The sequence below is a fragment of the Festucalex cinctus genome, chromosome 3, assembly GCF_051991245.1.
Source record: "Festucalex cinctus isolate MCC-2025b chromosome 3, RoL_Fcin_1.0, whole genome shotgun sequence".
In the NCBI taxonomy this organism is placed as follows: domain Eukaryota; kingdom Metazoa; phylum Chordata; class Actinopteri; order Syngnathiformes; family Syngnathidae; genus Festucalex; species Festucalex cinctus.
In genome coordinates this window covers 22,142,406-22,154,694 of record NC_135413.1, presented here as the reverse complement: position 1 = coordinate 22,154,694, position 12,289 = coordinate 22,142,406, and the positions used below count along the sequence as shown (strand labels likewise).

The 12,289-nt window shown below is 39.4% G+C and overlaps 1 protein-coding gene across 1 annotated transcript in view; it reads right to left on the bottom strand.

Moving 5' to 3' along the window:
• The window catches only part of syt7a (synaptotagmin VIIa), a 131,964-nt gene extending 120,426 nt beyond the window's left edge, over positions 1 to 11,538 (bottom strand). The window contains exons 1-2 of the mRNA XM_077516704.1: positions 11,486 to 11,538; positions 4,578 to 4,791 (exon numbers count right to left, since the gene is read on the bottom strand). Coding sequence (XP_077372830.1) covers positions 4,578 to 4,611 — 34 coding nt within the window. The 5' untranslated portion in view covers positions 4,612 to 4,791; positions 11,486 to 11,538. The remainder of the gene's footprint in view (positions 1 to 4,577; positions 4,792 to 11,485) is intronic.
• Between the last annotated feature and the right edge of the window lie 751 nt (positions 11,539 to 12,289).

The following is a 12,289-nucleotide window of genomic DNA, read 5'->3' as shown; positions in this document are numbered from 1 at the left end:
ACTGATGACAGTTTACAGCCTAATTTGCACACTCTTGTTGAGTTTTCTGTAAGTGAACATATTACAGAGTGAACCTGAATCAGTAACTGAATGATGAACGAATCCTTTGAATTAATTTTCTCAATTATCAGATTCTAGTGAATCAGTACAGTCGGGCGAACTCCCGTTCCCAGCACTAATATATTTGTGCCTATGAATCGGGTAGCGACTATACAGAATAGAGAATATTAACTCAATCACAGTACAAACCAAATGATAACAAAAAATGTGACATTGTGTCATTCACGCTAGACACCACTGGTCAGGGTATACACCATACTCATTGTACACACAGTAAACAAGTTATATTATTTCTAGTCTCTCGTCAAACAACATACAGTAAGCTTACATGCATCTCAAGAAAAACTAAGCAAACACCAACATTGGTATAAGTCCATCCAGAATTTGATCAATATGTTGATGAATAGCCTGTAAATCCTCTAACAGGTTTTTAGAAAGAATAGAAAATAAAAATGTATTGGAATCATAAATTCACTTTTATGTTTCTAAAACAATCCAAGTGTTGCAAGAGGATTGAATACAAGCATGTCTAGTTGCCAAAAAAGCTCCTGAAAATAATGCACTCTACCTGAGGAGCTGTCTTAGTGCAGGTCCCGCGTGCCAAAAATAAGTCATTTGGATCAGTATCCCTGGCTGGAGGCTTGGACCTGCGCCCATATCTGGGGAATAGCGTCAACTTAAATCAACAAGAACCCTGACAGAATTAAATATAAGTCATATTCAAGAGGTAGAAAGGGCAGGGTGTCACACCTCTCCTCTAATAAATCTGCGGCAATTTGTTCCCAATGCACCAAGTCTCCATCTGAGATCGTGAAATGACAGTGAAAAATATATTAAAAAATAAAATAAATCGCACTGGTGAGCTTGAGCTTGAGCTGGAAAACCAAACGGGAAAAGAAACTCTGCTGACTTTTTGCAAGTGGGAAAGCTCTTCTAATTGTGTCCATAGTGACGGCGGCAGCGATGTCGCCTGCATGATAATTTCTCACACTTGATAGAAGAAGCGGAGAAACGCAGTTGTATAAAAAGGGACAACGAAGATGAAGAAATTCAGCTTCAAATTGATGAACACGGGGGTACCTTTTCACAAGCAACTACTTTTGAGTGTATTTAAGAGTGTATTTTCCTACATGATCTGCTCGGGAAACCACCGGGTCAGACAATCTTAATTGATAAACCTGCTCAATAATTAAGCTTGAAAAACCGTATGTGTGTGTTCGACCACTAAGGAAGAAACCGCAAGCTGGTACTGTTGTCAGACTGTGTAATGTCACAAGTCTTAAAAATCATTCAAAAAACCGGTTGGAATGTTAAAAATCAATGTGCTGCTTTATGACACAACACTTTTATTTATCTGTTTTCCGTTAAAGCAGTCATCTGTAAGCACATAAGTGAACTTAATCAATGAAACTAAGTTGCAAATAGTCACATCTTAAAGGCTAATTGCTGTCAGGCGTCTGTATCATTCCAAGAGTACAATTACATATGGTTGCTTTAAGGCAAACAAACATCGTAGTGCATTTTGAACATCAGCCAAGTCTAAACAGCCCTTGATTGTTTCCTGGTGGATATAAATAAGAAACCATTAAGCCATCAGACTGTAGCGATGATAAGATCCCGCCTCCTCCCTACATGTATCTTCTGTATTGACACACCCCATTATATTTCTGCTTTGAATATGACCCAGGATCACACATATGATCAACCTCATTGAACTCCATGCCCCCCTTAATCCTCCATAATCAATACATCCTGAGTGGACTTTTCTCCCCCTCCTGGCACACCACCTTGAGACACGGAATGAATATTAAGGAGACGAGAGGGGAACACCCGCCGCACAAGAACGCCCTTTTAACGGAGTCAATTAGCCGCATGTCAATCAAGAATCGAGTCTCTTCTAACTTAAAAAAAAAAAAAAAGCCCCATCCACGTCATTAGCACATTGGTGTCTCAGGTGGACTCAAAACCAAACGGTCCATAAACACACATCACTCTGAGGTTTGCACTGACAACAAACCTAATCTTTGTACAATGCCTTTTTTTTTTTAAGTTACTCAACTGTCTTCTCCCATAAACATAATTATCTAAAAGAATATAGCCTAGCACAGCTAATTAGAACAAATTGCAATCCATAACAGGTGGTAAAGATCGAGCAAGGAATGTGTTCTTTCACATCGCTTTGTTAAACAAATAATAACAAAATAATCAAATGTACATTATTAGCACAACTCGATAACCAATGATACATCCACAGACGTTCATTTCTGTGTCTATCAATAGAATAGACCCCGCCTTTTAAAGGCATACACACATTTACGGTCATAAATTTTAAGGTGTACAATGTGTAGATGGTGACCTCAACTGGACTAAACCAACACCTGTATCTCACATGTATATACTGTATTGATGGTTAGTGATGAAATGTATGCATGAAACTTTCATATATATATATATATATATATATATATATATATATATATATATATATATATATATATATATATATATATATATATATATATATATATATATATATATATATATAAATATGGTCCATATTTCATTGATTTTGTCTATTGTGGGGGTTAAGACATTAGGATATACTGTATGAAGGTATTTGGATCATCTCTCTGGGTGCCAACATTGTTGTGAGACTTTCAATTACGGTACTCAATGCAGTCAACAAAAAGCCAATAGAATCCACTGCTTGCAGTATTTCACAACAACTGGCAATTCCCAAAAATAAGTGCTCAGGGTTGTTACACAATACAGCCAGTAAAATCAAAATGGGTTGCAAATGACAATACGAGAGCAGCTTTTTATGACCATGTTGATTTACGTCTACAGTGGTAAATTCAACAGTATAAACTAAAGTATTTGGACACACTTCCTCACTCATTTGCTCCCCAAAACATATAAATACGTTCTATTTTAATTTTTTCACACGCCCCCAAAGACGTATTGATACGTTTTTGTTTTTTTTGTTTTAAACCTACAGCATACAGAAGGCTTTGATGCAGCCTCTGAACTGCAGAGAACGGGTGACGCAATGGTAGTAATTACACAAACGGCCAGCAGCTGGCAGCAGAGTATAAGAGATCAACCAGGGCCATGTTGAAAACAAGCTGATTTTCCCACAATTCTAAACAGATTTGTGAATAATGATGAAACCTAGCTATATTCTAATGATAATTGCTGCAAAATGGAAACAGACAGAAATATACTTTTTTTTCCCTGATGAAAGAAGAGAGATAATCTTTCGTTTGGTAGGGTCCATGTTTTTATAGCAATCTAACACAATATTCTGTGGGCCTTGCAAAATCAGTCAAAATCCAGTAAAACAGCTGGGAGCGAAGGGTGTTGCTTCGGTGAAAATGGCTGGTAGTGAACGAGTTAATTTGCCTTGCCTTGCCTTAATTGATAAGGGAATGTGGTAGACCTTGAGCCACAAGAATCTTAATCAGAAAGACTGTGACATGACGGTGGTGTGGAAGAACATGCAAATAAATGACCCTGACTTCAACCCCATTTTGGGATGAACTAGATGTGGCCCGTTTTCCAACCAGCCATATTTTTTTCATACTGATGCTCACTATGTGTCAATACATTTATTGTGCAATCACTCTTTTCTTTGGAGGTCGAGTAATCCTTTTTTTTTCTTTTTTTTTTTATAAAGACATGCAAAAATATAACATGTAAAAACCTTCCTCCAAGTTGCACGACTAAAATAGATGTGCCCACATCTCGCATCCGATATTCTCCACCGCCTGCACATGCATGCACGTACACTACTGTACTCTGCTGTTGTCCACTGAAATGAACAGGAACGGCTCCTCCCACTCTGCCTTTTCACTCCTTTTTTTTATTTTTTTATTTTTTTTTAACACCCTCCTTTTCCTCATGCTCATCCCTCTGGCTCCTCTGCAGCAGCAGGTGTTATTCTAACCTGAAGATTTTCCAGGCTGCAATTAGTATTATGTGCAGCGTTCTAACAGCAGGGGCCACTAGTGGCGTGTGATGAGAGGAGAAATCACGCTTCAGAAACACGTGGGAGATTACTCAAATATGCCCCCCTCCCCTTCCTAACCACACACACAAACACCCCCTTACACCCCCATGGCTGCTGCACTGTTCTCTACCCCAATAAACCAAGATGCATGATTTATTTTTATTTTTTTTATTTTTTTACACACTTTGGGTTCCAATGAAGGGAGGCGTGGTGGAGGAGGAAGGGGGATTTGACCTTGCACAGTGTTGTCCTCAAACATGTGCAAAACATTGCAATCACACATACGCGCCCCGACAACAGGTCAACACCGCACACGCTTCTCACGGTTAGGCACGACGCACACTTGCTACATTACATAATGAGAGCCCCGCACACACTTTGTGGCGCCAGCGCGGTGTCAAAAGGACGCTGAGGAGGATGCACACGCGCCCCTCCTCGGAGTCCTGTCGTTGGTGAAACACCTTGAAAGTGTCACACGCGCACGCACGCACGCACCTCCCCAGATTACCTTTGCTATTGTTCTCCTCCCTGTTGAGATACATGGCTCTTGGAGTTGGCGGGTGGCACAGGCGATGGTGGAGGTGGTGGTGATGGTGGAGGTGGTGATGTCGAGCTCGCAGCGGTCTCAGTGTACTCCTCAACTCCTCCTCCGGTGTAGTTGGAGCTGTTTTATTGTTTTGCTCCTGCACAGCCTCTCTCTCTCTCTCCGTGTGTGTCTCCTCCTAAGAGTCAGAGTGTGTAGGTACAGGCTGCTGGATACTCTCACTCGCTCCCTCCTCCTTCCGACTCCCTCCCTCCTTCCTAATAAGCAGTATCTGGCATTGGTGGCTCACATGACAAAATAGAATTGGCTATTTTTTTCTTCCACAACTGCATGTGGATTTTTTTTCATGACATGGGTCCATGGCAAAATTGCTATTGCATTGGATTGGATTGGTTGCCAAATAAAAAACGAAATAAAAACTAAGACATTGGGCTCAATTTTTGATAGACACGGGTGTGCGCTTGGACGTAAAAACAAGCACATCTTGATTAGGAGTGTGTAAATTAGTGTTGTTCCGATACCGATACTGGTATCGGCAGAGGCCCCGATATTGGACGAAAACAGTGGTATCGGTATCGGTGACTACTAACAAGTAACATGCCAAAACCATTAATTCCAAGGCTAACATAGGACTTTGGATGCAGCATGTCGTGTCGTGCACGACATTCACTGATATGTGACATGTTCACTGCATGCTGATCTAAGATATCCTATTCGCCCTTGAATGCTCTAAACCAATGGCAGGGCAGCTTTTTTTCATGTTGAGAAAAAAACAAAAACTTAGGTATCGGTATGGTATGTATACACACACATTTTTTATGCTAGCGCATACAGAAGGCTTTGATGTAACCTCTGACCTGAACAGGTCGCTTAAAACAATGGTAGTTATTACAAAAAAACGGCCAGCACGTGGCTGCATAGTATAAGAGATCAACCAAGGCCATGTTGCAACAAGCCCTTTCCCCAGCGTTTTCAACAGGTTTGTGAATAATGATGGAACTTAGCTATATTCTAATGCTAATTGCTGCAAAACCGAAACCGATACAAATATACTTTTTTCCCCTGATGAATGAAGAGACTCTAACCTTCCTTTTGGTAGGTTCCATGTTTTTATAGAAATAGAACACAATATTCTGTATGCCTTGCAAAATCAGTCAAAGTCCAGTAAAACAGATGGGGACAAAGGTGGTTGCTTCAATGAAAATGGCTGGGAGTGAATGAGTTAATATACAGCCGCTACAATGCCTCCATTGTTCATTAATGATTGAGCAATTACTTGATGGGCCACTAGGGGGAGCACCTCATAAGAGTGGCAGGGAAATTTACCGAAGTCTTAGGCGAAGAATGGTACAAAAAGAAACTATATTCTCATTGAAAAAAAAACATCAGTTTATGTCTTGATTAGTTTTATCATAGATTACCATGTGGACTTATTACCTCCCAATATATCGATAATTGTGGTATCGTCATATCGTGAGTTTTGTATCGCATACGGTATCGTATCGTGTGGTTCCCTGAGGTTCCCACTCCAAATCTTGATTTGGGGTTCAAGAATCCTTTAGCATGTTTGGGCTAGACTATTTGCGTTGCGCCATGCTAGGTGTTCCGGCGGACCGAGGGCATTTTTTAGAGATAGACCGATATGTTTTTTTCAGGGCTGATACTGATACCTATTATTAGTAGTTAAGGATGCCGATAAGTGATATTTTAAACTGATGAATTTTAAAAAAAATAATAATAATAATCTTAATAGATATCTTTGTTTTAAAAATCTAACAAAACGTTCAGGGATCTTCCAGAGACAGTAGCATGTCTTCAAAATTTAAATAAAAACTTAAAACTTAAAGTAAATAGCTCCTTATTGTTTGCTACAGTAAATAAAGTTGTTTGTTTTTTTTATTTCAGGATATCTGAAGTATTAAAATTTTATTTAGTTTTAATTTCAAACAATAATCAGTCCATCCCTAATTTTTTTTTACACGCCGCTGGCACACCTGACAATTTGGTGCCAGAAAGTCTAATTTTTAAACCCGCTAAATGCAGGTCTAAGTTGTGTCATACCTCAGTCAGGGGGGCACACAAAATTCATGTTGGGGGCCAATTGAGTGGACTCAGGGATTCACTCTGATTAAAAACATGACTGCAAATACCCTATTTCTGTAGACAAGCACATGTGCACTAAGCATAAAAACTGGCGTATCTTCATTTTCATCCTGGGGCAAGTCTAGTTTTAGAGTTTGGCAGACTGGGTGTTCCAGCCAGACAAAGGGCCCTTTCTATTACACACCCAAACAAGATAATCGATCCGGCCAATAAATCGGTTTATCTAGTATGTATGTTCTATTTATTTAGTCTTGCTCAAGGGCACCTTGACACAATTTATTTATTTATTTTTGCTTTTATCACAGGCACAAACTTCATGTGCATTTCTCTGAACTTAGTCAACTTTTTATCCCTCAGCACATCTAAAGAGTGTGGGAAAATATATAACATAGCTGATATCAACTGACAAGGCTGATACAGAAACAAATTCAGCTTTGAGCCTATAGCTTATCCACGCAATATCCACCTCCAACATGGTGGCCTAACAATGTGATTCACATAATGGAGAGGAAATCTATCGCAGCCTAAAACCTTTCTGCCAGAATTAAATGACTGAAGTTTTAGGGTTTCACTATTTCATAAAGGTCTGTCTAGAAAAACATTTTAGCAAAGACAATTCCATTTTTTAACAACAGTTTATTAGGTGGTGTGCACCAATAATCTTGGTAAATTGAAGCATTTTCAATGTATTTACCTGCAAGGTAAGCTAGCATTTTTGCTAAGCCGCTTCTAACTCTTCTTCTACAATTCTTCTCTGTATTTTCCGGTATTTTGATTGCCATGTGGCACCATGCTGCCAACCGCAGTTCAGTCTTGGTACTACGCCATACAGAAGAGCAATTTGAACACCCTGTTTTTTGTTTTGTTTTTTACCAATCTGTCTCTCACATTCTAAAAATCTGTTAAGCTGTTAAAAATCGGTATGTGTGTATCGTTCACTTTAGCAGATATTGTTTCATTTGGTCAAGTGTGAGAAAAACCTGCAACACAGCACAATGACACTGATTGGGAAAAGAAAGGTGGCACCCATCTGGTCCACCTACTGCTGCATATCAATATCCCATCTTCCCACAGATGGTGGTCAGATGGACCTTGGAGCTCTTTATTAGGCTGTACCTCAGATGAAAAGATCTCTACGTGTAATCAGCAATATAGTTTGCCTCAACTTTGATACAAGGTGACATGGTTGCTAATATTTTAGCGCATGCAAGTGGCCACACTGTGAGCAAAGAAGACCATGACTGATTTAATCCGACAATAAAACCGTCATAAGGCCATTTAAAGACAGTCGTTTAAATATATATCATACATTTGTTCCTCTTCTTCACACAGGCCAATCTGTAAAAGACCTTCTGGGAAATTACACAACAGATGGACTAAAACCAAAAAAAGATTTGTTAAACCCTCACTCACCAGCATCTCTATATTGGCATTTAGCACGGGTTAAAAATAGGTTTATGATAAATGTATGATATTAGAGCGTTTTTAATGGTGTCCGGTGGCTGTGTGCGCATGTGTAAATATTGCATCTCCTTCCTTACGAGCTAATATTGCGTTCAATCTTGCGCTTCTCCTTCTGATATTGCAGATTACAATTCAATAGGATATGAGCGGAGTTGCACTGTATGGACGCAATGGCTTAGATGAGTGGCGATGGCTCCACTAACAGTAAGCCGGCGCTCTGTCAACAGAGACAGGAAGGTCGTTTGCGCACAGCATCCCGCGGTGATTTCCATTTGATAATACTTTGTTTTGCGCCACTTGCTGTGCCGTTACACTGACAATCTCTGGCCATTTGTTATGTGAATCCTCTGCAGACTCATTTGAACCCAACCTCCCCTCCCTGCATTTTTATCCGCATGACGCCTGTCACTGATGTCTCCACTGCTATCTTTATTGAAAGGACCATCTTCTCCCCCTTAAAAAAAAATGATTCCCATTGATTTAGTGACCTATATAGGCATGAGAACCCTCCCCTTCTGTCCACTCTTCACGCTCCCCCATTTCTGTCAACACCCCGTGATTTCCCTTCATTTTCTCCCTTAACTCATTGACTGCCATCGACGGAAAAAGACGTCAAATAATGCATTTTTGCTGGGCTGGCAGTGAATGTGTTAAACACAATGTGCCAATATATTTTGTGATTATAATGCAGCATCCTTTTTTCCTTTTTTCTTTTTTTAAGGCAAATTTTGCTTAAAAATTCGTCAATTTTGGTTACATCTCATCTTAACTCATTGACTGGCATTGACGGAAAAAGACGTCTAATAATGCATTTTTGCTGGGCTGGCAGTGAATGTGTTAACGCTCCCTAATTTCCTCAAATAGTGGCCTCTGCTCAAATTGATGTTGTGTCTCAATTAATCACCGAGTGCATCGTCTGCTTAAATCTTACATCACCAGCCTGTTACACTAGAGCAACTTTAACAAAATAAAAATGTGTTTTACAGTATTTAAAAGACTAAACTAGTGGTAAGACTACTCAGTTTAAGATTTGCAATTGAAATTGAATCCATTCATAAACTGTGAACATCAAATTAGTTGCCAGTGGTTTACTCCCGGCCGGTAATGTTCGAATCGCAACCCCTGTGACATAACACGTGAGAGTGTCGTGTAAAGTGTGTCCTCCGAGAATAACACTCACAGAATGTTTGCGTGTGTATGGGACTGTTTAGTCAGCTAATGAGCATTATAATGAAACGTTAAGCAATATATAAAGACCATCTAGGCCAGTGGTGTTAAACATAAGGCCCACGGGCCGGATCAGGCCCGCAAAGGGGTTTAATCCGGCCCGCAAGATTATTTTGTAAAGTTAAGAAAGAAAAAAAAAAAAAGAAAAAAAAAAGAAAAAAATAAACAAAACAAAAAAATGTAATGTCAGACAAATTAATCAGCCAGCCACAATCAAAATATATAAAATTTCTAATTTCACAAGCAGTCCTCAGATGAGCAATTCAACTTGTATGGGATAATCGTCCTGGATGTCATTATTTTACAACTTAAAGTTACGGTTTGTTTAATTATTATTATTAATTATTATTATTTTAATCATAGACCGACAAACATGTTAAATACAACACAAATTCAATGAATGACAAATGTGTTAAATACGACACAAATTCAATTACTGGTAACACAAATAGATATGACAAGGATTAGCGTCCTTATAACATCATTAACTGCGCCACGCAATGCATTCTGGGAACAATATATATATATATATATATATATATATATATATATATATATATATATATATATATATATATATATATATATATATATATATATATGCAAAACAGGTAGCACGGTTAACAGGTTAACACGTCTAGAACTCAGTGTTGCCGCGTTCCATTTGCATTTGTATTATTTTTTGGAATATGATTACAGTTGAGCTCCGTAATTTAGGGCTGGCACACAAATAGCGAAAATCTGCGTATAACTGACAACAATGGTTTTTAAGTTATATACCGTTATTTTACCGATGCGGCCCACTTGGTAATATATTTTCCTCCATACGGCCCCTGAGCTAACATGAGTTTGACACCTCTGATCTAGGCAGTGTATAACCACCTTCGTCAAGACTTGGCTGATGGCATCTAATGTTGTCCTAGCACAAAGGGAGTTTCCAAACATGGAGGTTGGACCGGAGAGATGAGCTAACGCAGGTTAGCTTAGCACTAGCTAGCTGGTACAACAGACCACAGATGGATTTAAAACCTGGATTCTGCAATTGTAGTGTTAAAACAAAGTAAGTTATTGTTATAGTGAATATGAGGCTTTTTAACATGTGGTGTATTAAAATGCTGCATTCGAGGATGGTCGGAAGTCGGATATATCCAAGTTGGTTTTCCCCAGTTCTGAACTGAAAGCGTTCGAAGCAAAAGTAAACAACCAAAATGGCAGATAGTTATAAATTGTTTTTTTTTTTTTTTTTTGGACCTCAAAACTCATTTTGACCTCCAGAAAATGTATCTTTTTCCAATTTTGCCTCATTTATTGTTTTAATCTTATTTCACAAGCATTCCATACAGTTAAGGAGTTCACTGTATAATTTTATGCAGGAAGATGCAGGTTAACGTCATTGATCTGTATATATTACTGGATAGGTGGTTTGAGTCTAACGTGATTTCCTGTTTGGGAGTGTCTGCTGGGGACAGACACTTACCATTCAGCTACTCAATGCATGGACGTCTCTCGCTCAGCAAAGTGCGATTGGCCGGTATTATGTCACATGAGAACAGATACCTTCAGGGTTCGCAAAAAATCTCTGGCAGTTTCAGTTTTGTCTGCAATAATCCAAAATGGTCAAATTATCGTACATTTGCCATTTTGGGGGATTATTGATCGTACAGAGGGTCAAATTGTCGTACAAATACGATATTTATCGTACACCTGGCAACAATGGTTCCCGTACACAGTTCCTGGTTTGACCTCGGAAAAGTCTGACTTCAGACCATCCTCGAATGCAAGATAACACACAATCAATCAATCACGATCAATTGTTCGGATTCTTCTCCCGCTTGGTTCCTGATCAGTCATTATCTCGCTAATCTTACGATTTTACAGTGAAGTAAACAGTTTATAATTGTGGGGAATATGCGACATAGTATCTGGCAACCCTGGCCGAAGAAATAGTATGTTCAAGAGATGTGTACATGTACTATGTGAGTCAGTATGTGACAAGAACTCGCTCCATAAATATGACATGCTCCTTTTGAGATGCATGCCTACGGTAATGCTAAGCTAATGTCCATGTTTTGCATTACCTTGATGGGACAGTTATCACTGCCAACAAGACCGCCACAGGGATGGTCTACTATATATCTGTGAAAACAGCGGCACAACCCAGAAACATGTGCCAGTCAATGTCTGTGCTGTGGCCAATTGCGGTCAATTCTGGAACTAACAAACTTTGACATCGACTGTACGGAGGGGCGTTTTGACTGGACTGGAAACTATATTCTGTCAGTTAAATCTGGAGTCTGTTGGTTCAGTCCATTAAAATCGGGGCATTGAGACATTATCTCAGCCAAGGACAGGCACTCACTGACAGATTTTGACAGATATGTGGACATTTGAGAGAAAATAGGCCTTTTGTGTACATTGAAAAAGGCATAGATGTTTGAGTTCAGCTCATGAAAAATGGGAGCAAAAACATGTTGCATTTATATTTTTGCGCCGTATACTACCTTTGCTCCATCTTCTCTCCTCTCTTCTTGCTCGAAAGCAGAGAGGTTAATAATAGTGGGCAGCGCAATCTTAAGTCATGTCACGTGAAAAGGGATTTAGGGCCTGCTGTTCAATTTGATATTGTCCAAGTTTCTCTCATTGTGTTAACCTGGCTCGTCTCGTGTGGCGACACTGCAGAAAGACAGATGAAAAGACGCTCTCAGAGATGAAACCCCACTATAGCTGAGAGCACAAATAAGTGGTACTGTATGTGTGCGTTGTTATATGAAGGTGCTCGTGCTCGCTTGTAATTATTCAGCAGGGTGCCTCGAAATTGCACCCCTGGAAACTAATGCTCTGAAGCGTAATGTTGAATATGGTGCAAACAGCGGGAGATTAAT